The 26,073-nt window shown below is 37.5% G+C and overlaps 1 protein-coding gene across 1 annotated transcript in view; it reads right to left on the minus strand.

Moving 5' to 3' along the window:
- The window catches only part of Ctnna2 (catenin alpha 2), a 1,054,352-nt gene that overhangs the window by 205,028 nt on the left and 823,251 nt on the right, over positions 1 to 26,073 (minus strand). The window contains exon 11 of the mRNA XM_048352594.1: positions 4,661 to 4,813. Within this exon, the coding sequence (XP_048208551.1) occupies positions 4,661 to 4,813 (153 nt within the window). The remainder of the gene's footprint in view (positions 1 to 4,660; positions 4,814 to 26,073) is intronic.

The raw sequence follows: 26,073 nt of genomic DNA on the forward strand, positions 1-26,073 counted from the left end.
TTGAACACTGAGGCATGCCCTAGGGTGTTAGAGGTTGAGATAGGGAGAAAGAAGAACTCAACTGAGCAGCCAAGCAATAGGAGGAATAAAACTTTTGAGACTAAAACAGCTGTATTGCTTCTGCATCTCATTTTCAAGATTAGCTTTTATTTTTATTGCAGCAATGCATATTTTGCCCCCAATTTACATCCACTCCTCCCCCAACCCCGACATTACTTTGGTACTGAGTTGTCATCATTTGCATTCCATTTCTCCAAACTCCATTTAGCTTGCTTGGAAATGAGGTACAACAGGTGTGCTCTGATCAGCTTAAGACTCTCTCAGTGTCAGACACCCTGAAGTCCTTATGCAACCCCTCAGAGACATTGAGTTCCTGATATTGGAAAGGAGGAAAAGATGAGTAATTATTAGTCTATTCATCTCTATGGGTAATACTTCCTCCAGTGGCTGGCATACATATCATAAAACGTCATGTCTGAACTCTCAGATTTTCCTAATCATGGGACCCTGGTGCTTTACAAAATACTAACAACTACTGTAGAGAAAAACTCTACTGATTTCCCCCTTGAACAGTCAAAATCAAGTTTTCCTATTCCTATTTTACTGGTATCTCCTTTGCACTAAAACTATTCTGTTGACAACTTTTAAGAGCCACCTCATCACGTAATAGATTGTGATAAGCCCATTTATGTGATAGCATCCATTTTTTGTGAACACCAAAATATCAACCAAAGGAAAAAGGACCCAGAAATATAACAAGAAATTCATATATAAATGGATGGAAAGTTAAATATATATACAATACTCAAATAGAATAGTCCAAAAATACTGAAGGACTAACACCATAATCACTCACTCATTCGTAGATTATTTCATACATTCACCATGTAACTTATTCTGAGTAACTCACATGATTTACATTAGTGGAAATTTAAGGGTCTATCTGGGGCTCTCAAGAGACAGTGACATGTGATGTGGAGGGGAAAGCAAGATGGCAGAGGAAGTAGATGGCTCCACACAGGAGTCATCCCTTACACTAGACTAGAAACTGATGGGATCTTGACTCCGTCACCCTCCCTGCATTTGCTCATTCTTAGTGCTCATAGAAAAACCTTGGAATCAGACTGAAGGTAGCGGCTAAGAGGCAGGGAATTTCATAGATTTAGCAGTCTCACATTCCTGGATATAATGATTGGAGAGTGTGTTGAAATACATCGGATATTGCATATTGGCATTTCTGGAAGATTTTTCTATAGGAATATAGGAAAGAAAAGTGTCTGGATTTTTCTTTGTTCTTTCTTCTCTCCTCCCCTCCCCTCCCCCGCCTCCTCCTGTTGCCAGTGCAGAAGCTTGAACTCAGGGCCTGGGCTCTGTCCTGAGCCTTTCTGTACTCAAGGTGTAGTTTATCAGGGATAAGAGACTGACAGACTTTCCTGCCCAGGCTGGCTTTGAATCAAGATCCTCAGATCTCAGCCTCCTTAGTAATTAGGATTACAGCCCCAAGCCACAGGCACCAGGCTGATCAGAGCTTCACCCAGATGTCTGATTGCCTTGAGATAGTCAACCTCAAGCTACCCTGAAGAGGATTCTTTAGGAGAATACATTCAGATCCTCTTTGTTTTGAAGAGGAGATTGGAGGAGATAAGAGAAAATAGTTGGTGATGTTTTACTACACAGGAGGGTGACTCCAAATATTGCACTACAATAATGCACTACATTGTTGAGATAACTAGGAGAGAAGACTTTGAATGGCACCACTATGAAAAAAATGATTAATGTGTTGATGAACATACTTTACCCTAATCTGATCATTACAGAATGTCTACATGCAATGGAATATCATATGGAATTTCATATACATGCACTATTATGTATCTGTTAAAATAAATTTATTGAATGTTACCTGGCATATCAAAAAATGCAACCAGAAGAAATCAAATAAAATCAAACACTGCAATAAATCTTGCCCAATGTTTGAATGTTTGAAGGATCATTTTAATCACTATCTTTCTACCTTCATTTCCTTTCAGACCCATAAATAGTCAAGCTGATATGTGATATGTGAAGTTTTTGATATGTGAGGTTGGGCTAGATTGGGAGTGGAGTGATGGTTGTAGGGGTGAAACTGATCAAGGTGCCTAGTTCTTATAAATTGACATAATAATGTGAAACCCCTTTGCATACGTACTTAAAGATAATAAAAAATAAATAAACATAAAATTTGTAAAAGGAAGGAAAGCACATTTGGTAAAAGGGTGCCACTAGGAAAATGAAAACTATTCAAGTTCAGGGCCTATGAGAAACTCTGAACTGCACGACTACAGCCACATACTTAATATGAAAATAATATTTTTTAAAAAACCTATGGCCACACATCTGTGTCTTTATTGAAACCATTACAGGCAGGTGTGGATACCTACTCTGGTGCCTTACAAGTCCCACTGTGAAAGAATTCCCTTGGTGGGAATGACTGCTTATCAATAATGACATCCAAGGGAGTTCCGGGGCTTGCCCACCTATAGACCACCACAACACAGAGATGTAGGTCATCCAATTGTTGAAGATCTGTGGGTGAGATTGAGAACTCACTGTTTCAGAAATGGTCCATTGACCAAAGGAGAGAAAGAAAAAAAAATCCCAGGGCCACTTTTTTCTGCTTCTTTTTCTCTGGTTTTTGCTTTGTATGGCAGGAAAGGGAGCCCATGTATAAGATTAGCCAGTGCCTTTGTGGACTGCAAGAACTCCTGTGTTAAAACCAAAGCTAAAACTGCAGGATCAGGCCAAAGTTATTTAGCTGAATTGGCTAGATTCTTCAGATGAGGGAACATTAATTATTTTGAACTAATTATGATTAAGATTTTTAAAGGGGATAACTTGACAGTGAAATTTACTAGATCTGAAATCAGTTTTAGTGGGAAAGGAAGCCAGGAGAATTTGAAGGAATTGGAGGAGAAGGAAATAGAAAAGTCTGTTTCCTAGAAATGTAACTCAATAAAGAGATTTCATGTGTATTAGACACAAATGGATGTACAAACTAAAAATTAGGTCAGTAGGAAATAACAAGATTATAGCATAGGTTAAAAAACATGTACAGCCTTAAACACACTTAAATATACAAAAATGAGAATGCTAAAAAAGTTGATGTGATTATCCATTTCAAAAAAATTAGAACAGTAAAGTCAGTTATACTGGAAGAAGGTAGAGGAAATATAAAGTTAGAGAAGAAGCAAAGTAGCAAACAAACAAAAACATAAAGTTGAAAGGTTTTTGTAATATGATTATACTGGAAAACCACTTGCAAAAGTGCTTTTGTTACTCATCAGAGAGAGAGAGAAAGAGAGACAGAGAGAGAGAAAGAGAAGACTCCAAATAACCATATAAGAAGTAAAAAAAAAAAAACACTCATGTAGAACCCCACATTAAACAAAAGTTACAAAGATAACATGGACAACTTTATGCTAATGAATTAGAAAATTAAAGAAAAATGGTAAATTATTAGAAGACAACTCAACAAAACTAGTACATATAAAATGTAGACTGCTATCAGGGATGATGTCTTAGCCCACATCCCACAGCACCAAGAACTTGATGTCAGACTGTGCTGGCTGACCATCTTCAGTGTCAGGTCCACTAGCAGTGCTGCCAACTAACTGAAGAGCAAACTCACTATGTGCTTCACATACAACTCAAGCGAGCACTGTCTTATCCCTCCTCCAAAGCAAAACAGGAGAGAATTTTGCACCTAAGGAACTATTAAGAACTTTTCCACTCCAAGAAAACAAAATATAACAAAAAGAACTTAAATTCTCTGTGAATTTAAGTGATTTTATTTTTATGTGAATCTAAGCAAGAATGAACTCTCATGGCTCAGAACCCTCAAAAGTTTTAACTTGGTATAATAATAATTTTCTAGAATCATAGCAGTCTCCTCGCCCATTCTTGGCTCTTTTGCTACACACACACACACACACACACACACACACACATACACACTTCCTTTTAACATCTGTATTCCCCATTTGCCTCAGACCATCCTATCTTTGTCACAATGTTGGTGTTCAGCTTCTAAACTCAAGTAGCCATTTTATTCAATATCAGTCAGGACAATTTTGTGCTTCTAAAGTAACTTCTGCTGATTTTTTCTAACACTTATTATATACTTATGATCCTAAATTTATACTAGTACAGTCCCCAAGATCTCTTTACCAAAAGCCTAAGCATCTACTGAAGAAAAGTCAGAAGTCCCGCCCCCCCCAAAAAAAATTCACAGTATGATCACCCAATTTAGACTTCAGTGTAAGGAGAGAATGAGATCAATGTACTAAATTCCCATTCAAATCAAGCCTGATAATTAGTGCTTTGGAAAGAGTCCTTTCTACTTAAGTTGCAGCCTCTAACTATTGTTCAGGAAAATTGGCAGACATGGTTCAGAGCCTGATTAAAGAGATGAGCTAGATGAGAGATTACTAATGATCTAGTGCCTGTGAAAACGTGTCATTAAAGGTAAAAGAAGAAAAAAATATCAGATTTTATTGTTCAAAAAAAAACACAAGGGTTTTCTTCTCTTGATATTATAACTGTGATATGTAGAGATAAACTCAATACTCAATATATTCTACCATCTGTCAATAAATTTGAATCCCAGTTTCTCTTCACTTACCTCCACCAGCTTGTTGGCATGTTCACGAAAAACCTGGGCATATTCTTTCACTTCCTTCTCATTGCCACTCTTCGCAGCCTCGATGAGAACCAGCAAAGGGACATTGGTTTCCAAGAAGGAATCAGATATGTGATCCATCACTGCTTTCCGAAGCTACAATCAAAATAAACACACATAAAGAGACATATGGTTAAGGAATGGAATTTCCAATTTTTTTCCAGATCTCATGGCCTTATAAATAATGTCCCAACTTTCTCTTTTTAGTTTTATTAGTTCATATTTATCACATTAAAGAAAAACAATGAATGTCTGCCTATAAATTAAGTGTAATTTGCTCAGTGTTGCTGAATGTGTAACCCACCTGTAGTTTAATACATTCTGTGCCCTCTTTGATTAAAAAGTCTGTTCTTATTCCTTGACCTGAATGTGATTCTTCAGGAGTTCTGAATCAAGATACAGTTCAAGAATTCAACCTCTTTAGAAAAGAAGAAATCTAGGCCTCAGCCAGCACTTGGGAAGAACTGTGGATGAAGAACTGAGCACCAAAGTCACTCCTAAAATAATCACTGTGCAGTCTCCTGCTCTTCCTAAATCCACTATCTTTGTATTACCTAGAAGTGACAGGTGTTATGGTGCTATAGTTGTTAAGCCCCAGAATGAAAGATTTGCAATTGTTCTTCAAGGAAAGAAAGAATAAACAAACTTAGATCTTTTTTTTTTCTTTTTTTTTGCCAGTCCTGGGCCTTGGACTCAGGGCCTGAGCACTGTCCCTGGCTTCTTTTTGCTCAAGGCTAGCACTCTACCACTTGAGCCACAGTGCCACTTCTGGCCGTTTTCTATATATGTGGTGCTGAGGAATTAAACCCAGGGCTTCGTGTATATGAGGCAAGCACTCTTGCCACTAGGCCATATTCCCAGCCCCAAACCTAGATCTTCTAACAATGAAAATTTCCCATCATTTCCACAGTATAAAAGAGAGGAAGATACAGGGTAGCTGCACAAAAACAAAGCAAAACAATCCCTGGAATCTCTCAGGGCTGCTTATTTATAACTGTCTGAATATATACAGGATACAAATGACAATATACACAAGATAAGATGCTAAAAGATTCATTTTCAGGGAGTGTGCGGTTGGAAATTTGACAAGGTAATATATACACATTTGCTCTTGGTCAGAAAAAAGAACTGTGAGCAAACTTCACTACATTTGTACACTAATTAACAAGAAATGCATGTGTGTGTATATAAATTAGACTGGTTTTACTCTATATTGGTTTTGACATTTAATCATGTAAAATATAATAGAGGCCATGTAAAGTTGATATTGCTTACTTATTTGACAAAAAAAGTCTTAAATTAATGCCTGGGAATAATGTTGGTTGATAAGCTCATAATTTAAGTAGGTGTACAACACCCAAAATACTCAGCTAAGATCATTTGGGAAGGGGAAGCACTGGATTTGAACTCAGGGCATTGTTCTTGCTAAGTAAGCACTCTACCACTTAAGCCACTCTGCTAGCCCTCTGGACATTGGTTATTTCCTTTTTTCCTTCTTCTTTTTATATTTTTTTCTAAGTCTACAGGTGGTACATAAGAGGGTTACAATATAATATGTCCATGTATGCGTATGGTACACGTAAACAGAATCAACCCTTCCCCTCATTGTCCATCATCCTCCCACCTACCTCTTTCTTCCACCAAGCATAACAACTTTCCATATATACATGGAGTATTTATTGTCACTGTATTCATCCACCATTCTCTTCTACACTCATTCTAAATATGTTTCAGCTTCCTGATAGTCGTTTTATTAAATTTTGTGCTAATTTTTCAAAGGTTTTACAACATGGAGTTTCATTCTTTCATGTATTATATTTTAGCTAAGTTGGTTATGGATATATGCATATGTCTCTCAGTGTGTTTACCACTTCTGGCTATTTATCCAAAAGATTGCAAATGAGGATACGATAAAGTCACTTGCATGCTTATGTTTGCTGCTGCACTAATCACAATAGTTAAGTTATGCAAACAACCCAGATATTTCACAATAGATAAATAAATCAAGAATATATGACATTAAACATATATATATATATATATATATATACACACACACTCTTCAACCATTAGGAAAAATGAAATTTTGTCATTTGCATGGAAATGAATGGATTTGCCTTGGATATTTTCAAGATAAGGATTCAATTTATTCCTAGGCAGGTCTGGATTATGAAGCCTCTATTCCTGCTTCTCTTAACTTGATGGGAAGACAGGTGCTCACAGGCAGGCCCAGACATCATTGTACTTTCCTATAACTGAATCAAGAGATGCTTGCCACCACAAAGAAGCATTGCCAGGAACAGGCTTTGAACTGCAATCCTTCAATCTCTATCTTTCAAGTAGCTAAGATTATAGTCTTTAGCCACTGCACCTGGATTCAGTCTAAGATCTTTATCAATTATATAATTTGACTCTTACAACAACAATATGACATGCATAGCATTCTTAAACCAGTGTTTTAAAAGAAGAGCTAGAAATTAGATGAGTTAGATAACTCCCCTGCAAAATGTCTATTATCAGTATTTGTTTTGTTTTGTTTCTGATGGTACTCTGATGGCGAATAGAACCTGTAGTACAAGGACCTGAAGGAAACCATGCAGTGATCAATTAAAGCTAACCATGGCAATTAAAGCCATGGCTCAGTTTCAGGGAGTAGCTTCTCATGGAGAAGGCACTTCTGGGAAAGTAATCAAATATGAACTTGACAGAGATGATGGAGAGCAATGGAGAAAGTCTGACAAATTTGGGATGGGGTAGAATGAGTCAGACTATGTTATCAACCAAGCCACCAATTTTTAATGCTCACCGAAATATAACAATGGAGAGCTCTACGAAGCTCGAAGAAAAAGATAGGCATTACACTCCTTTCTGAACTTGCACAAAGTTTTTGTCCCCTAAAGTAGGCAAGTCTAGTACAAAGTTATAAGAAAAAATGGAAATATGTAGATAATAGTGTCGCTGTATATGCTTAAAGCATAGGAAGATACACCTAAAAGATAGACTCAACTACTATTTCAAACTAATTAAAATACTTTAAAGCATTGATCTGTAATATGAAAGAACAATGCAAACTATAATAAGAAACAACTAAGAATCAGGTCCTAAAATTTAGTAATAAAAGATTATCACTTGAAAAACACTAGAAAAAACAAATTCCATAATAGTAAACGTATTGTGCGATTATTTTTGTTTATTTCAAAAGAAATGGGGGGTAGGGAAGCTAATAAACAATTTAAGCAAAGTTGACAAGCCTTGAACACAAGAAAAGAAACTCAAATTTCTTAAGAAAAAAAATTAAGCAAACAATGAATGCTGAAAGCTATAATAAACTTACATCATGACATTCTAATAATACATTTTATATTCCAAAGTTCCCACTGGCTCAAGCCTGCAATCCTATCTGCTCAGGAAGCTGAGATATAAAGGACCATTGTTCAAAGTGACGGAGTTCCAGTTGAACAAGCAAGCTGAGGGAATGACAGGCACTGAGTTTAAACCCAAGTATCATCAGAAACAAAACAAAACAAACACTGATAATAGACATTTTAAATGTTCTCATCACAAATACCTCAGGTGATAGATATATGTTAACCTAATTTAATCTCTTTGTGATGTATATGTATGCAAAAATATCACATTTTACTTTATATGTGTGTACGTATTTGCCAACCAAACAAAAAAGATTAAATAAAGGTGAAAAAAAGTTCTGAAAGAATATATGTACCTGAGAAAAAACAGGCCATGACTACCAACCAATATACACATCAGGATTGGATTCTAAAATAAATTGGAGGAAATAACCCTTGTTAACTTAAGCAGATGATGTAGAAGGAAAGGAAATAAGAAGATCAGCAAGACTTTAATCTCAAAGCTTTATGACAAAAGAAATAAAGTACTATGCTAGGATACTTATGAAAGAAAATGAGAGCTAGGAAGTTTATAACCAATCAAACCAACAGTCAAGGATCTAAAGCACCTGTGCATGAACACACACACATACCAAAAATCCAAGTGTTAGGTCCTCTCCCTGAGGCTCCATGTAGATGCCCCCACCTCATTAAGTCTCCACCCAGTTACCTGGGTAACCTGCACACCTGGAGGCAGTTACCTCCCCTTTCCCTGAGGTCACATCCTAATCCACCTGGCCACACCCCTTGCCCCTGCCCTAGATATAAGGCAGGGCTGGGTGGGGGTCGCTCTCTCTCCTTTCTCTCGAGCCATGGATCACCTAGGCCACAGGCCAGCAGTTCGGTAATAAACTTTCTCTCCTGCCTGAATACCACGTGGCGTTCTCCTTTACCTGCTACCTACTTTAAAAATCTAACACCAAGTAACATTCAAAAAGCAAGGACCTGGAAAAAATTATGTTAAGAGAAGTAAGTCAGGTCCAGAGAGACAAAGGTTGTATGTCTTCTCTCATATCTGAAAGCCAGAATTAGTCTATAAATTTATAAGGAAGCATGTTGGGTGGTATGCAAGTATATACAAATATTTTCAATGAAATATGATAGTTTCAAGGGGAACTCAAATAATATACTTTCTTAAAAGGGAAAAGGCAAAATTTAACAAATTAAATACCAGGAAACAGGTACTTAAAAGGGTAGGGTGGGTTCAAGGGGGGAGGAGTAGAGGAATGAACAGAAGAGGGAGATTACAGTCAAGAATTCAATGTATAGCTTAAAAAATTAAGAAACGTGAGGGAAGAGGTTAGGGTTAGAGGTATTATTGACAATACTGAAAGGGGTGATGGATGCATTGATCGGGATGCATTGTATTCACAAACTGCTTTGTTAAACTCCACTGCAAACTAAAGATAATAATAAAAGAAGTAAGAATATTGCTCACATGAGCTTTTCTACTAATAATGGGTTTAAGAACTAAAGTAACTAGGAAAATATCAACACAAAAATAACAGTGAATGTTTGGTATATCCTTATCCAAAGAACTAAAAATTAAATGATGGATAAATGCAAAAGAGTTCTATTCTTTGATGATGAAGACATACTACAGTACTTTAAAACAGGAGGAGAAAGAAAGTACCATACATAGCAATATTGTGTTTTGTCTAACTGCAATTGCAATAGTAATTTTAATATTTGGTTTTATGTATTGTACTTAAATGTACAATAATACAAAAATTCATTATGAGATTTTAACTAAGCAGATACAATGTCCTTGCTAACCAGGAGTAGGGAAGAAAGAAAAGATAAAGGGCTGGGTATCAATGTTTCAAACCTGTACCTAGATATTCTGAATAGGAAAGGAGTCTGTTTAAACATACTCTCCCTAAGCTGTTAAAAAAAGAAAAGATATATAATATCACCATTCTACAATGAAATGAGAAATCTGGACAATAAGCATCAGTAGTTGAAAACACTAGAAAACTATAAGATGAGTGGGTACTATGTATATCCTGACAGAATGGCTCAATCCCAACTACAGTGTTGTCAAAAAGAATAATAACTGAAACTGGTAGAAGCCCTAAATGAGCCTGGTGATATAGGGAAAAAACCTATAACACAGTAAGTTATGAAACTGTATATGCGCATCCAATTAGCCAATTCCAAACACTGAAAAACCAACAGCCAGATGTCTTCAAAATACAGATTATTAAGTCAGATACCAGTAGTTTACACTTACAATAATAGCAATAATACTGAGGTAGCTGAGAATTGAAAGATTATTATTTGAGGCCAGCCTGGGCAGGAAATTTCATGAGACTTCTTAACCCATAGCTGGGCATAGTGGCATGTGTCTGTCATCCAAAGTTACAAGGTAGGCTGAAATTGGCAGGATAGTGGTGTCAAGCTAGCACAAGCAGAAAAACCCATAAGACTCCATATCCCCAGAAGGCAAATTGGATAGTAACTGTATGCATATTCTAGTTCAGATACATGCATTGTGGTCGGGGATGGACTTTATCATAAAAAAAATAACTAAGGCTAAAGGCCTAGCTCCATAATATCATGCCAGCTCAACAAACACAAGGTCCTGAGTTCAAACTACCAGTACTTCCCACAGACCCAATCCCTTTTCCCAATGTGTGTGTGAGGAGTGGGGGTGGGGGAGGTTTTTAGCTAAAGGAAGGAGTAAAGATAAGAAGGAATACAGGAGATTAAGAGAGGTTAAACACTATATCCTTTAATACAAGAAAAAACTATATCACCTACAGATATGCTATGCATTCAGGCAGCAAAACCATAAAGAAACAGAAGGAAGTAGTTATTTTAAAGCCAGGATGTTATTTGCTTTTAGAGAGAGGAAAGGAGCATGTGGAGAGGATGCTAGGGAGGCAGACAAAATTCTATTTCTATGTGTTGTGGTTACAAGTCTATGCATAATAATATTTCAACAAACTATGCTTTTTTTGAATTTTAGGTCTTGTAATAAGAAATTGAAAAGAATTGAGTAAATATTTCTCATAACCACTCCTTTGGTTCTCTCCCATTTCTATTTAGGTGGAATATGGGTGACTTTTGAGATGACCTTGGATTCTTTTCCCCCATTCAGCCTGTGATTTTGACTGCTTGAATAAATACTGATGTCCTGTTAGCCCAGTATTGCTACAGAACTGAGAAACAACATTCCATTTTGTTAGAGCCTTTGACTATGTTGGATTCTGTTGCCTGCAGTACTTGTCTTGCCTTAATTTAACCAAACCAGTCTGAAATATTTTTCCACCAACTATGACAGCTTTCAGTCTGCCTTTCCATCACTACATCTTACCAATGTAAAGTGCAGTCCACAGGTCATCATCATTGCCAGTTCCTGGTTGGGGGTACTAGAAAGATATACCCAGGCCAGGTATGATGGCCCACACCTTTACTCTCAGCTATGTGGGAAATGGAAATAAAAGGATCATAATTTGAACCTAAAGCAGGCAAAAAGTGACCATATCCCAAAGAGCAAGCTAGGTATGGTAGTTAAAACTTGTAATCACAGTTACATAGGAGGCAAATGTAGGAGGACCGTGGTCTGCTGGATGGCTGCATGGTCTAGCATTTTATCTGTATTTTGATAAAATAGCTAAGTGTTTCCTCTACAGAATAAAGTTTTCAGAACACTTCCCTAAAAAAGATTCTTATCAGTCAAGTTCACAGTGCAAGGCAATAGAAAGAAATACTACCTAATGGAAAGAGACAAGATGTCCAGTTACTTCAAAGGATAGACAGAGTTTGAAAGCCATAGAATAGGCTGTGTCTTTGGATTCAAAGTTGTAGGCAGGTATATTTGATTATTACCTAGAGGAAATAAAGACATGGGCTCTGGACTTGTGTTACACAAAGTTGCAAAAGGGTGAGGCTGGGAGAAAGTGCATAGTGAGGGACTGAGAGAAAAGTATTTTGTGAAATCATATTCATCTTCACTTCTTACTGGAAGACTCATAAAATGAGAAAACTCCTAAGACACACAAACTGTACTGAAATACTGATGCCTGCAGAAAAGAATCATCAAAAAGAATCACCTATAATTCCAGATGCTCAGAAGCCTGAGGCAGAAGTTTGAGTCCAACCAGGGCACCATAGCAAGATCACATGTCAAAAAATAAACAATGCAATAACTTGTAGAGTGAAGCATGAGTGGAAAGAGTGTTCAATAAATTTTCTGTATGCCTCAATAGCTTTTCTGTATGCCAACAATGAGAAGAGCAAGGCTGAAATCAGGAAATAAAGTCTTTTTGTAATAGTCTCAAAAAAAACCAAACAAACAAACATAGGAATCAACCACAGATGTGAAAGCCCTTTATAAGGAAAACTTTAAAAATCTGAAAAAGGAAATAAAAGCAGATTTAAGGAAGTGAAAAAAACTCCTGTGCTCCTGGATTGGGAGGATTAACATCATGAAAATGACATTACTGCCAAAAGCTACCTACATATTTAATGCAATACCCATCAATATTCCAACAAAATTCTTTAATGAAATAGAAGAAGCAATCCAAAAAATCATAAGGAATAATAGATGACTCTGAATAGAAAAAAACAATTCTTAGCAGGAAGAACAATGCTAGAGGAATAACAACACCAACTTCAAACTCTATTATAAAGACATAGTTACACACAAACAGCTTGATACTGTCATATGAAGAGGACTGAGGACCAATGGAATCGAACTGAAGACCCAGAAATTTACCCACAGACCTACTGGCACCTAATCTTGGATAAGGGATTAAAAAAAAAAAAACAGGATGGAAGAAAGACAGCATCTTCAGCAAATGATGCTGGCAGAACTGGCTATACACATGTAGAAAATTGAAGTTGGATCCTTATATAACACGCTGCACCAGAATCAACTCCAAATGTATCCAATACCCCATTGTAAGATCGGATACCCTGAAAATATTACAGGAAGGGATAGGGGAAACAGTAGGGCTCCTTGGCACAAGTTAAAACTTTCTCAATAAAGACCCAGAAACACAACAAATCAAAGAAAGGTTGGGTAAATAGAATTGCATTAAACTGCAGAGCTTCTGCATGGCAAATAATATAGGTAGCAAGATAAATAGAAAGCTCACAGATTGAGAGAAGATCTGCACTAGGCAAAGGCTTCATATGTAAAATATAGAGAGAGCTAAAAACATTAACCCCTCCAAACAAATCCTCAAAGAAACAACCACCCCATCAATAAATGCACTAAATATTTAAAGAGAGACTTCTCTGATGATGAAATAAGACACATGAATAAATAAATGTTCAAGATCTCTGGCCATAAAAGAAATACAAATCAAAACAATACTAAGATTCTACCTCACCCCAATTAGAATGGCCATTATCAAGAAAACAAATAATGATGGATGCTGGATGCTGATGAGAATGTGGTCAAAAGGGAATGCTACTACACTACTAATGGGAAAGTAAACTAGCTCAACCACTCTGGAAAGCAGTATGGAACTTTCTCAAAAAACTAAACATAGAGCTTCCCTATGATCTAGCAATCCCACTCTTGGGATCACAAACAAGGCCACACTAAAGCTACCAGCACAATCATGTTCATTGCAGAATTAGGTACCATAGCAAAGACATGAAATCAACCCAGATGCCCCTTGATGGATGAATGGATCATGAAAATGTGCTATGTAAGCATAGTGGAATTCTATGCTTCTATCAGAAAGAATGCTATCGCACCATTTGTAAGAAAATGGAAAGACTTGGAAAAAATCCTATTGAGGGAAGAGAGCCAGACCCAAAGAAACATAGGCTCCATGGTTTACCTCATTTGTAATAATCACTATATGTCTAAGATAGTTCTAATAGAGGATCACAATAGCCCAATAGCTATGCATATATTACCTTATAAAATGATGCTAATCAAAATGAACTTCAAGATATGGAAAAATGTGGTGTGGTTTTGTTTTGTTTTTCTTAGTGTACTGTATGCAATTATTTCTTTTTTATCATTTGTCTCCCTGCCCCTTTGCTTCACCCACTGTTGTCACTGTTTGTTTGTTGTTGTTTTTCCCCAATACCTTTTGCATTGTATATACAGTTATCTGATTTGGGAAGGGAAATCAGAGAAATGGTGAGACAAAGGACAAAGTGTGAACAAATACAACAGTGGTACTCACAAGACACTGTGTTGGAAATGATCTTTACAACTTGGGAGGGAGGGAAATCGGGGGAGGGAAATGCAGGAGAAAATGAGCGAGGGGTAACACTGTTCAAAAAGAACTGTACTCATTTCCTTACTTATGTAACTGTGACCACTCTGTCATCACCCTTACAATTAAAAAAAGAAAAAAAGAAAGAATGAAACTAATAGAGATATGTTTACAAATAATAACAAAATGGGGAAAAGTCTTTTTATATGGAAATAAGATGTGAAACGATGAATTTGGACAGGATGAGTACATATGCTACAACAGGCATGATTAATCAATTACAACATTCTTTTGTGCTGAGCTCAGATAGTAGCATATAATCCTTCTCAGTGCTCCAGGCAGCTTTAATCAACTCTCTTCCTCCTGCAGAATGAAAGTTCTCCTTCTTTGTTAAATCTTTCCTGCAATAGAAGCTTTCTGCATATCCATCTCTTGGCCCAATTGTCCATGGAGATATTTGATGCACCCAGTACCATCCTCACTTTCAGAAATAAAAGTAAATACCTGATTCTGCACTCAGCTAATGACATTTAACAAAAGTCTGACCATTTAACATCTGTCCTGTCACCTAGATGCTTTGAAAACTCCTCTAAGGAAAACTATCACTATCTCTTTCAATACCATGGTATAGTACAAGATCATATTATGGGGTAGAAGATGATTTCTAATAGGGTTAAAAAAAAGAAAAAGAATCTCAGGCCTTAAATCTTCCCATAATTGTAGCTTATCCAGGCTCTTCATGACTGTGACATATGTTACCATACTTCCCTAAGCTTTGTGTAAAATTATTATTAAAAATAAAAAAATATCAAAGCAACAAAATGACTGACTAGCAGCCATCTAGCCTAGGGGGCCTGACAGGAATTGAGCCTCATTAAGTCAAGCAAATTTTAGTCTGAAGGTCAATTAAGATAATCAGTCAGTGCAGTAATCCACCCAGAGCCATTTTAATAAGCTAAGGTACCATCAGTGCAAACATCCCTTGGTAATGAACACCCTATTCATTGTTTAGGATGGAGGTGGGGCACACTTATGAAGCCAAAAGAAGAACATTTAGAGAATAATCACCATTTTTGCTTGATTTCTTTTCTTTTTAAGAGAAACAAAATTTCTTGGTCATTTTCTTGATGGTACCAACTATCTTCCATGAAGCAAAATCAGTTTAATTGGGATACATAAGCATCTTTCCTTAATGGAACCAATTTCCACTAAAAAAAAAGAATACTTAATCAGACCTTGGATTTCTCTCCGTCTACTCCATCTATTCCCCTACGAAATTCAGGTTCTGTTGAGGCAATTTAAGTACAACTGCCATTGTTAACAATACCTATGTGCCAGCTCTTTGTTTGGTTTGACCCAATTAACAGTCCATATCCTCTAGACTTTCCACTAGTAGCCCTAAAGGAGTCAGAATGAAAGTTAGGAACCTGTCTCTTTGATGAAACAGAATCGCTGAGCCAAACTCAGACAGTTGTAGTGTATTTGTTGCTTAATTAACCACACCATCCATAACTGATCTTTGTCACTCTTTAGTATAGAAACATCCCTCTATCCTTGGTTTTGTGGTTTGTCTAGGTCCAGTCAATGTTGGACACCATAGTGCATACACATGGTGCAAGGCCCATTCACCCATCATTGGTCTTATTTAGCCTTACTCTCTGCAATCTCAGGACACAAAGGACAAACATGGTGAACAGAACTGGTTCATTTCAGTCATCCCAGACATGGCATTTTATATTAGTTAAGCCCAACGGGGACCAGTCATGTGAGAAGGATGGGCCCAAGTAAGCACTCCCAACAAGTGAGTGATGGAGGCTATTACATGCCTCACGGGTGCTATTATACTACACCATCATGAAAATAGATGGTTGATATATGCATATTTTGCTCAGTATATATTAGTTACACAAGGGGTATTATTTACATTTCCAAATATTCCTACAGTGTACAGTGTAGAACTCTTCAAGTTCTGTTCTAATCTGTTCCCCTCCCTACGTTAACCCTTCTATTGTTCATTAGATTTCAGTGAGTTTCTTCATGCCATTTTCATAGATAGTACAATATACTCCAATATTATTTACCCTTCATTATTCTCCTTTAAATCCACCCCCCCTCATCCATCCAACAATCCAGCAATTGCAAATCATGATATATACATAAAACAAGAGTATGCACATCAGTGAAAAACATGTGACCTTTACTATACTTTCAGGGATCATTTCCATAGCTCATTACATATCTTATTAGAATAAGTTCTTGATGTCATTAAGTCATCATTTGGGGGAAGTAGACAACATCTTGTTTGATATCATGACTAACCTGATTGCCAAAAGCACCAAAGCCACAGTAGTGTGCTTTACATGTTTTATTATACAGCCACAGCCATGTGTAAAAATATCACAAGCAATTCCTTGCTTTTCTACATGAGTAAACTCTTCAGCTAAAAAGTTGCACTAAAGAGAAAAGTCACAGGGATTAGGACATAGAGGGATTGATCAGAGCTCAGCCAGAAGGACAGTAGCAGGTGCTTAGCTCCTTCTGTTGATTTCATTTTCTGCCCCAGCACACACAGGTCTGTGTCAAAGTCCTCTTTTCCTTACATGACAGGCCAGGGCAATTGATTTCATGAGAGGAGGCAATGAAAGGTTGCCTCGGGGTCTAGGGGAGTATGAGGATCATTGGAGCTCTCCAGATGGCCTCAATCCAGCAGGTGCCACAGCTTGACTTGGCTCAGGTAAAATTGTTAGCAAGAAAATGGATGCCACTAGGCCTGGATATAGTATAAGGAAGTGCAGGATCTCTTTGCAGAGTGGAGGGTATATATGGATGGTGGGACATAGTGACAGCAGTAAAACATGATGAGGATAAGGACAAGGAGGAAGGAATGGGAGAAAGTGATATTGCATTTTATTCATCTTAATTTGTGTCACGGTTCCAATACTTTGAATAGCCTTGTCTCTTAAAGAGTTTGCTACTGTTTTCCATTTCATAGGTAATGAAACTGAGGCAATAGAATTAAGTTACTTGCTTGTTCTCACATGGTAAGTATCAGAGGTGAGACCTTGACTCAAGTCTTCTGGTCCCAGGATGTTCTTAACTGACATCTATATCTATTCTGTGTCACCTTAGGACACACTTATGATATTAAAGCAGGGGTGGGAATATCTGTCCTGTGGACAGGCGTTATAAGGCTTGCAAAATCGTTCAGGAACATGGACAGGCCGGATAGGCATGCTTCTTGTATGTCCCCCATGGGCTACCAATACTAATCGTTTTTATGGTCTGCAGATGATATTATAAACAGGAGGCTGATATCTGGAAGAACTTGGTTCAAAGCCAGCCTAGGCCTGATTCGCTACCATGAAAATATCCAGCAAAAATCCAGGCTGGTGGGATGGCTCAGGTGGTAAATCTCTGCGGGTCAAGCAAGCAAAGCAAGTAAGCATGAGGCTCTGAGTTCATATCCATCTACCAAAAAAATGAATGCTTCTGCAGGGAACATGTACAGACTTTTTATTCATATCATTATTTGCACAGGTTATCTTTAACACTATGCCATCATATATATGAAAATTGATCATCTACAGAGTTTAAAATACATGGGGATCCTGGAACTGTGGATATTGATTATTGTACCTGCTCTCTTGTGGCCATCTTAAAATGCATTGGACAGTGATTTAGGATACGAAAAAATTACTAAAGTGTGTTACTTAAAAGTCTGACCACATTAGAACCAATGGATATGACCCTCTTCTCAGAAAGGCTGAAGCTCTTCTTTCCATGTTTTGATGGCTTATAAGCCAGAAAATGGCAAACGTGAGCAGAGATCTGCAACAGATAGAGTATTTTGAAAGATACTTTAAAAAATGCTTTCATTTTTTTCTTTAGTTTATTCCCTCTGTCACTGTTTTTGATTTCTGTACCCTTTGTCTTGTGTATAAGTTTATCTAATTTGGGGAGGGGAAGGGGAAGCACAGAAATAGTGGGACAAAGAGGCGAACCAATTCTGCAGTGAAATCTGCTAGACACTATTTTGGAAATTAATTATACACACTAGGGGAGAGGGAAGCCAGGGAGAGAATGACGGAGGGGTGACATTGTTCCAAAAGAAAGGCACCCATGAGTTGACTTATGTACCTTTAACCCCTCTGTATATTACCTTCACAATGAAAAAAATAAAATAAATAAAATCATGTCTTTTTCTATTAGACAACCAAACAAACAAGATTTAGATGCAGCTGGGCACTGATGGCTAATGCCTATAATCCTGCTAGTCAGGAGGCTGAGATTTGAGGATTACAGTTCAAAGCCAGCCTGGGCAAGAAAGTCCATGAGACTCTTACATCCAAATAACAACCAAAAAGCCAGAAGTGGAGTTCTGGCTCAGTGATAGAATGCAAGCTTTGAAGGGTGGGAAAAAGCTCAGGCATAGCCTAGGTCCTTAATTCAAGCCCCAGAACCTGCACACATATGATAAAAAGACGCAGATCTAGGAAACTACTAGGATAATCTAGCGTTCCAGTTTTTATTCTAATTATTAACAACATTCAATTACAATTAACAATTGTCATCATAAATATACCTACTTCATAGTCCTTAAACTAAAGCTCATCAAAAATATAAACAGCCAGGGGAAGGGACACCTTGAACTTGGTATCATCCAGCAAGCACAGGGAGTCATAAATACTGTCTTCATTAGCTCATGGGCCTTGTGATTTGTGTCCCTGATGAATAGGGGCACTTTTTGACCCCTCCAGTAAACAGGCAATGTAATTCCTCTGTAAATTGACTATTAGAATGGTTTAAATGCCCTTGCCTACAAGCTGAAAGGCACAGCTAACACTTTTTACATAAGCTAGAAGACCAAAATTTAGCTATCAATCAACCAAGGCAGAAAGAAATGACTTGACAAACTCGTTCGTTAAGTCTGACAGGAGTCAAGAGCACAAGGCTTTTTTCCAACTGTTTAAATGTATGTGTGACAAGGGAATATTAATTGCCTAAGACAAGACATTTAAAGGTATTAGCTCAACACCACCAGTCTATTTTACCCAATTAGAGCTATTCATCAATGTAAATAAGTGTATTTTCTTTAGCAAACCAAAATGAACACAGTCACTGGATCATACCTATTAGAAACATCCATTTCCCTAATTCATAGGAGGATAGAGCAATGAGACGATTGCCACGATATAACTCACAGCTGGAGAAGAAAAATAAACTGTCTCAAAAATGGCCTAAAGTTGTCTGCCTTTGGGATGGCATATGATGAGTTCATGATGTATATTGAGCTACATTCAAATAGATGTTGTGAAAGTGTTTTTGCACAAAGTCTGAATTCTTTCATTCCTTTGATGAATATGAAACAGCCTGCAAAAGACAAGGAAAAATGGCTGTCCCAGCCAACTTGCATAGCATAAGTTTTAACTCATGAGAGACTTTGAAGTCTGTGTGTTTTATCTTATGCTATGTAATGAAAAACACCTCTACAATTTTTCTTAATGGATAGATATTCATTCTTGAAAGACTGAAAAGGTCCTTTAATTAATTGCCTTCAACTGTATATTTTGAAGTTTCTTTGTGATCTCGAAGGGAGAAAAATGGATCTATAGAGAAAAGTCACCACATAGGTCACACTTTTATTAAAAATACTTAAGTGTTTTGGCAAACAAAAGAAATGAGACAAAATGCACAAAAATATAATGGTCTAATTGTAATGCAATTAGTTCTAAAGAGACAGGAATCTTTTAAGAAAAATAAGCAGCCCTGAGAGATGGAAATTTTTCATCTCTTACTCTACAATTAGCATTCGTTTATTTATTCCCTCTATTATATTACATTATATTGGAAGAGCTCTTGCTGTTCTAAGAAATGTTTGGTCAACTATATAGAGAAAAATCAGATAAGCCATTTCCTCTCACTTACTGCTAACAACTCCTTCACCATCTCAATTCGCAATCACAAACAAAGCCACTGTGATGACTTGACCTCATGCATGGCTGACTGGTCTCATAAATGATGCAGCATACAGGCCAACAGGAGTTCCTTCTGTTAATGAATTGGAGAGGCTTACTGGGTACTTTTTAAAGAAGCCTAGTTTTTAATATTTCCTTCATATCACATTGCTTAAGATTTTCCTTATGTAAAGGTCTTCTCAGAATTTCTCCATCCTTATGCCAACAATGTCATTCTTTGGATTATCTAATTTCTAAGGCTCAATGACAGAGCATTTCAAAAAGGTAGGAAATTTAGTGGCATGAGTAAAGGTGGAAAAGACATTTCTATATGTACTTTACTCTGATCAGTTAACCTCATCTCCAAAGGCATATTTGGACTTGAGAGTATGAGTAGAGTTGGGAAAGTTGGGAGAGAATAATGGAAGGGGTGACCTTGATCAAGATGCATTATTCTTATACACCAATACCATGAATTAAAACTCCTTTGTATGGGCTGGGAATATGGCCTAGTGGCAAGAGCACTTCCTTATCTCGTGTATATGAAGCCCTGGGTTCAGCACCACCACATATATACAAAAGGCCAGAAAAGGCACTGTGGCTCAAGTGGCAGAGTCCTAGCCTTGAGCAAAAAGAAGCCAGGGACAGTGTTCAGGCCCTGAGTCCAAGGCCCAGGACTAGCAAAAAACCAAAAAGAAAAAAAAAAAAAGAACTCCTTTGTACCACTAAAAGATAATATTAAATAAGTTCAAAGAAATCATATTTAGAATGCTGCATATTTGGAAGATTTACTTAATTCCTGGCTGCTTATTTCCTGTAGTAATAATCTCATGCATGCCCTGTTTTTATAGCTTGCAAAGAACTTTGCTAGATATTATTTCTTTGACCTTTCTTGTAGTGTCTTGATGGGAGTGAAAGGTACAGTCACAGGCATACATCATTATTTGTGTTATTTAAATGAGGACAGGGAGGATACACTGGTTGAATACCACAAATGCCAGAGTCAGGTCTTCTAGTTCTAAGAATAGAGCTGTTGTTGTCCTTAAGTGTTTATGGACCTAGTTGTTCAAGTTCACAAATATGCATTGGACAAAGGTCAGTTTTCTTTCTTTCTCTCTTTCTTTCTCCCTTTCTTTCTTCCTTCCTTCCTTCCTTCCTTCCTTCCTTCCTTCCTTCCTTCCTTCCTTTCGCCCTTCCTTCCTTTCTTCCTTCTTTCCTTCCCTTTCTTTTTTGGTACTGGTACCCATGCTTGAACTCATGTTGTCATTTAGCGTGCTTGTTCATGGCTGACCTTCTCCCACTTGAGCCAGGCCTCCAGAAAAGGTCATGTTTCCTTTCCATTCTTCATTCCCAGCCTTACAGTTCCTTCCAGGTTTGCTTACCCTATAGAGAATATCTATGAACAGATGCCTGAATATTTCATCTGAGAATATAATATCTGCTTCAATTGATGCATTCAATAGGCACAAGCTGCTTGAATTTAGTGAGAGTCAAGAGTTACACAGGTAACAATATAATCTTACCCCAGCAAAGACCCTTAGGAGGCTTGTAGAATGCTGCCCAAAAGGTGATTTAATCCCTCAGAACTGCATTGACAACTGGGGAGACAAGGACTAAAGATGTGGATTTGGTGACAGGCTAACAGCAGAAGCCTTTAACACGTGTGGTGGCACTTGCCTGCTATGCCCACACTCTAGAAATAGAGGCAAGAGATGGAGAGTTTAAGGTCATTCTGGTCTCATAGCAACATCCTGCCTCAAAAAGGAAAAGGAGAAAGAATGTGCATCAGAACAGTTTGATTCAATATTCAGAGATGAACTCTAAAACCATCATCTTTCTACTCACCTAACAAACATAGTAGGATTTGTACCAGGTAGAGTCATCTGGCCTACATATCCTCATTCTGTGCCATTTCCCATGACAGCGCTCATCCCATGGCTCTTAGAAGAGCCCCAGTTATACAATAAAATGTCAAAGCCTTACCAATTACCACTCCATGCTATCAGATAAGTTACATACAGTCCACTTGAAAAGGATGGGTCGCCTGGGCTAAGATGCCCGTGGGTGGGTAAAGAACAATGATGAGCATCCACTTAGTGTAGATGTCCTTGATAAATGCACCTCTGATGCTTTTAGCTATGTGAGGTCACGAAGGAGCCTACCAGGCGTACCAAAACAAACAACGGTTCAAAAGCCTCTCCTAGTTCACTCCACTGTGGATAACTATGTCATACAGCTACTTTCTCTCTCCAGATTGATACCGCTAGGATGCTATGCTTCTTCACTTCTGTAGCTACTGCACACTGCTGATTTTCCAACAGCTGCTGATTTTTTTCCCTTGAGGCCTTCCTAAAATCATTGGTGTTGATTGTTCAAGAAAAGAGTTTCAAGTTCTTTTCCTTTGCTGGATCTGTAGGCTCTTATACCATTATTTACATAATCTCAAACTAACTTAACTTCTAGAGCAAATTTTGGAAAGATTTCCCTGCAAAAAGCCATAAAAGAATTTTTCTTGGTGGGCCAGTTATTCTCTCCAACAACTACTCAACTCTTCACATTTTAGAACAAATATAGTCAATGAAACGTCCTATAAACAGGGAGAGGACTAGATCTGAGATACTGGCAGTAGTGTGCTGAGGCCTGTTCTACATGATTACATCAGTGAATTTTAGTCTTCTGCCTCTCAGTCCATTAGCTGCTGCCACAAGTCCCAAGCTAATTCAAGCTTCATTCACCCTTTCTTTCCTTATAACTGAGCATCTGCTGTGCCCAGCAGCTACTTATTTATGAAAAGAACCAAGGAGGCTAGAGACTGCCTACAGGAGGCCCAAGCACTCAGTGTGACCCATCCTGTTTCACTGAGTTGACTTTTGTTCTTTGTTTCTCACTCTGCTGGAAAATGTAGGTTTCTCCAGTGATCTCAAAGCAATTCCTTTTTAGCAAAAGAGTTATGGCAAATAAAGAAAAGGAAAAGTTCATAATAATTGTAGGTTATTTTCTTTTTTTCCTGAAAAGGTTGTGGATGGGGAGGCTATTTGGTGATGTTGACTGGTCTACTTCATAACAGATATTCTGAATGAAGTGTACTCTAGTTTCTGTTATGTCTTCCTAAGTGGGCAACACTGTTGGATCCACTTCCACACCTGCTCCTCCCTCTCAGAGAATGAAGTCAGGCAGTAGCAGGCAAGCTAGGTGCTATGCTAGTATGCATACACGATCACTTGGTCAGTCACATGTTTACCCTTTCAATGAGCCTCTTGATTTCAAAGGAGGGGCCAAAGTAATCAGTACAGAATCAGGACAGGTTGATTAGTACTGAGTCCGTGGGTATGTGTGCAACTATGCACTCTTCCTCTCTCAATTTTTTGGTTTTCCAGATTCCCCAACCCAAACTGTTTTTGCCCTTTCTACAGTTGTAACTTAGACTGCAGGCATTAAGTTATGAGACTTTAGTTATGACAATGAGCTTATTGCAACTTAAACTGAAAGGCTCAAATAACAGTCTTGAAATCAAGCCCTGAACAGTGAAGCAGGAATTATGCATTCATAAAACCTAAGGAACTATGGAGGAGAAAGGATGGTGCTGGGTTTGGATCATCATACAAAGTACCGACAAACACTTATGGCTGGAAAAGTATCTTTTCTCATCCTCCAATTCTTCAGGACAAATAGTTTTCTAACCTTGGAACACTTGGCATAATCCATGCAACCATTTCTCACTTAGTCAGCTGTACATTTAATCAGATATCCCCCAGGTAAAATGGGAATCCTGTACATCACCCCCTATGATTAACTAAAATATAATAATTATCAAGCTTAAATTCACAGCTCAGGGCTTTTTTTTCCATTGGATTAGACATGGACATGTGTGTGTGGCTTAAAGAAGAAAAGAAATGGTGATTATATTAAACAGGAAGATTATTATAATGATTATTATAGAGAAACTCAGAACTCATTAATAATTGATATTTACCTTATGCTCTTCCCATTAAGGGAATCTTAATAAAAGCTATAAACTAAGATGAAAGTGTACTAATTTTAAAGACTACAGTCATTAAGAGGACAGGCTTTAGAGTAAGCCCACTGGGGTTCTCCAACTTCTAAGTTTTGTATTCATGGGAAATTTAATCTTACAAAAAGAAATTAACTTAACCTCACTATTGGAGCTTCAACAATTTGTTCAGAAAATGTTTTTAGTAGTCCATTCCAAAGATGGTTATAGGGATTGTCAATTAAAAGTCAATGAAATAATGAACACTAAATAAATGTCAAATAGTTTCAGGGCGCAGCTTTGCTTGTCTGACCTTCATAAATAACCATGTACAAATGGAAGTAATGGATTAGAGATGATCAAGAAAGCTGACTATTTCAGTTGTCTTAATGACAAGAGTGCATATGTAACTGCTTAATCTCTAACCCTAATGATTCTTGGCACTCTGGGATCTGAAAGGCAAAGCAATCATGATTTCATATGTAACAATACTCACTCTTTGTATATCAGTAGAATTCTAAGGAGTTCTCTCTTTTCCTTTTGGTAGAGAGTGTCTGAAACAGAGCCAACTATTTAAGCCAGTGTAGCTTCAAATTCATGATCCTCTTGCCTAAACCTCCTTAATACTGGGATAGGAATATACCACTACCCTGGGCTAAACAAAGATTTTGACTGACCTTTTATATGGGCCTGATAATACAGTTAGGCTGGACAAAGCCGAGAGTAATGGTTGATAACTACAAGATCACTGATACTAACTCAATTTTCTAACAATTAAAATAACACAATAAAAGTACCAGCTTCTGGGGTAAAGCATGAGCACCTATCTTTAAAGAGAGGCTTGGAGGAGTCTGTATAAGAATGAAGCCCCTGAAAGGGCCCTGGTGGTTCCTTCTGTCTCTAAAAACCCTTCATTTCTGAATCAATACATTCTCTTTCAAATATAGTTGAAAAATGAGCCAAGGAGACAAGACTGTTTTCCCTTCCTCTTTCTCCTCATCACCAATTCCTATTCACCCCTTGATTTGAGGTTTAATTTAAACATGGGTTAACTTAAAAACAGCTCTCTAAAGACACCTGTCATCATTCAAGTTTTAAAATATGTGGCAAAAGGTCATGTTTCTTTCTATTTCAAGCTAAGGATAGTTATGACTTTTCCCCTTCTCACTGGGTTCATTCTTTGTCAAGAGACTCAAATGTTTGTGTGTGTGTTTGTGTGTGTTTCTGTGTGTGTGTACATGTGTGCATGTATGTAAAGGAAATTTTCCATATTCCAGTGTGGCAAAAATACCCGCTTGTGTATAGTTTCCTGAAATGTGGTACCATATGTGCATCAGTAAACATTATGTGTAGAGTAAATTAAACTAAGCCTTATAATTAGGTAGTAAGGAAATTACTGTATACCTGGAAGAATAAATCAGCAGTGTTAAAATGCTCTCCATTTTCTCTGAAGTACTTCAGAGTGGCATAAAAAGCCAGAGTCCATGTGATAAACATCGAGAAGAAATGCATTTGGTGTGAGACAACCTAAAGACACCACAATTCAAATAGTTATTTGAATATGAAGTCCAGGGTGTCACCTCATAAAATTTTAAAGCCAGAGTTTTTGCCACTCATGTGGGAGGGAAGAGACAATTATTGGACATTGACACTTTGGGGAAAGAACTTTTTCTTACAGCAGGTGCAGTCAAGACTTTAATAGATAGAGACTCTGGAGCAGAGCCAGGAATAAGAAGAGTTTCATTCAAGAGGAACAAAACAGTGGCATGTATGTAAAGACAGAATGAGGACTGCAGATTTTTCCTTTGGCTTCGGG

Source organism: Perognathus longimembris, chromosome 8 (genome assembly GCF_023159225.1).
Source record: "Perognathus longimembris pacificus isolate PPM17 chromosome 8, ASM2315922v1, whole genome shotgun sequence".
NCBI classification, from domain to species: Eukaryota; Metazoa; Chordata; class Mammalia; order Rodentia; family Heteromyidae; genus Perognathus; species Perognathus longimembris.